At 41.7% G+C, this 1,186-nt stretch overlaps 1 protein-coding gene across 1 annotated transcript; it reads right to left on the bottom strand.

Moving 5' to 3' along the window:
- Positions 1 to 565: 565 nt before the first annotated feature.
- Positions 566 to 917, bottom strand: LOC145766755 (SCAN domain-containing protein 3-like). Its single transcript, XM_082578461.1, has 2 exons — positions 823 to 917; positions 566 to 776 (listed from the first exon to the last, which is right to left on the bottom strand). The coding sequence occupies exons 1-2, from the start codon at positions 915 to 917 to the stop codon at positions 566 to 568; spliced, it is 306 nt and encodes a 101-aa protein (XP_082434587.1).
- Between the last annotated feature and the right edge of the window lie 269 nt (positions 918 to 1,186).

The following is a 1,186-nucleotide window of genomic DNA, read 5'->3' as shown; positions in this document are numbered from 1 at the left end:
ATGCAAAAACACAATAAACACAAATAATTCGCACAACAAGGATGGCAGCGAAAGACCAAAAGGTCACCAAAGTCAGCTGCCACCCAAACATTTAAACAAAATACCCAAAATTAAGAACATTAACACATATAGCACAATACCAGCAATTTACATAATACATTAACAGTGAAATAAGGTACATTAACATTGACAGTGAAAGGCAAACATTTTGCGCCTTCCGCGCGAAACATGCCGCCTAAGACCGTCACCTTCGATTGTTATCTCGAAGGTGACGCTAAGACGCTGTATAAGAAACTGAAGCTTCCAGTAATGCGAAGGGAGGGTCTGGGGGACGACCTCCCAGAAGTAGATGTGATGCGATAATTCAATAAGCCCCTTGACGATGTCAAAACATCGTTCTCGCCCCTGTTTAAATTCCCCCCCACTCTTAGGAAGTGTCCGGAGCCCCTGCATTTATCATTTTGCCCCGAAGTGAAAGATTTAGTTCGTTCAGCAGAGTGAATATGTCACATAAGTAGGCCGATTTGATAACTTATTTTTCATGAATAAATCTGCTAGCAAGATCTCAATTTTTCTCCAAAAGAAACCTTTGCTGTGGCTCAAGCAGTTCAACAACTCTGTTCAATGATTTTCCTCTGGTGAGCCACCTTACTTCTGTGTGGAACAGAAGGTATTTGTGCTCGGCATCCATGACCTCACATATCTTCTCAAGCAGCCGAGTCTTAAGTGCATGAGCTTTTATGAGGTTGATCATTTTTACTACATCATTCCATACACTATGAAGATCGGGTGATGTTGTTTGTTCGGCTAGCCAGCACTTACCTGTGAATGACACTATGAGTGGACTCGCACTCTGGTGCGACCTCCTTAATTCGACCAGTCAAGCGAGACAGACGACCAATCATGACCAGCCCCATCTGTGCACAGACCGACAGAAAATAGCCTACCAGTTTAATTTGCAAGTAAAATGTTTATTCAGAGCCTTGAATAGTTTGGAGGCTGTGGTGTTTTTCGGCAAATACAAAGCACATAACATGTCTTCATAAACATCCTCTTCATAAAGATATCGAACAAAAATTAACAGAACAGATTTGTTTTCGATATCTGTAGACTCATCACACTGAATCGCAAACCATCTTGACTTCACTAACCGCTCTATAGCAATTGAGTTTTAATGTCTACCGCC

The sequence above is a fragment of the Aplidium turbinatum genome, chromosome 3 (assembly GCF_918807975.1).
Source record: "Aplidium turbinatum chromosome 3, kaAplTurb1.1, whole genome shotgun sequence".
NCBI classification, from domain to species: Eukaryota; Metazoa; Chordata; class Ascidiacea; order Aplousobranchia; family Polyclinidae; genus Aplidium; species Aplidium turbinatum.
Note: the sequence above shows the minus strand (reverse complement) of the source record. Positions and strands in the feature narration are given on the sequence as shown.

What these genes read in the sequence shown, in the direction of transcription:
- LOC145766755 (XM_082578461.1), bottom strand. Translation starts at nt 917, where the DNA reads ATGGGGCTGGTCATGATTGGTCGTCTGTCTCGCTTGACTGGTCGAATT. An exon ending in ACTCATAGTGTCATTCACAG is followed by an intron (nt 777 to 822) that starts GTAAGTGCTGGC and finishes CGATCTTCATAG; the next exon opens with TGTATGGAATGATGTAGTAA.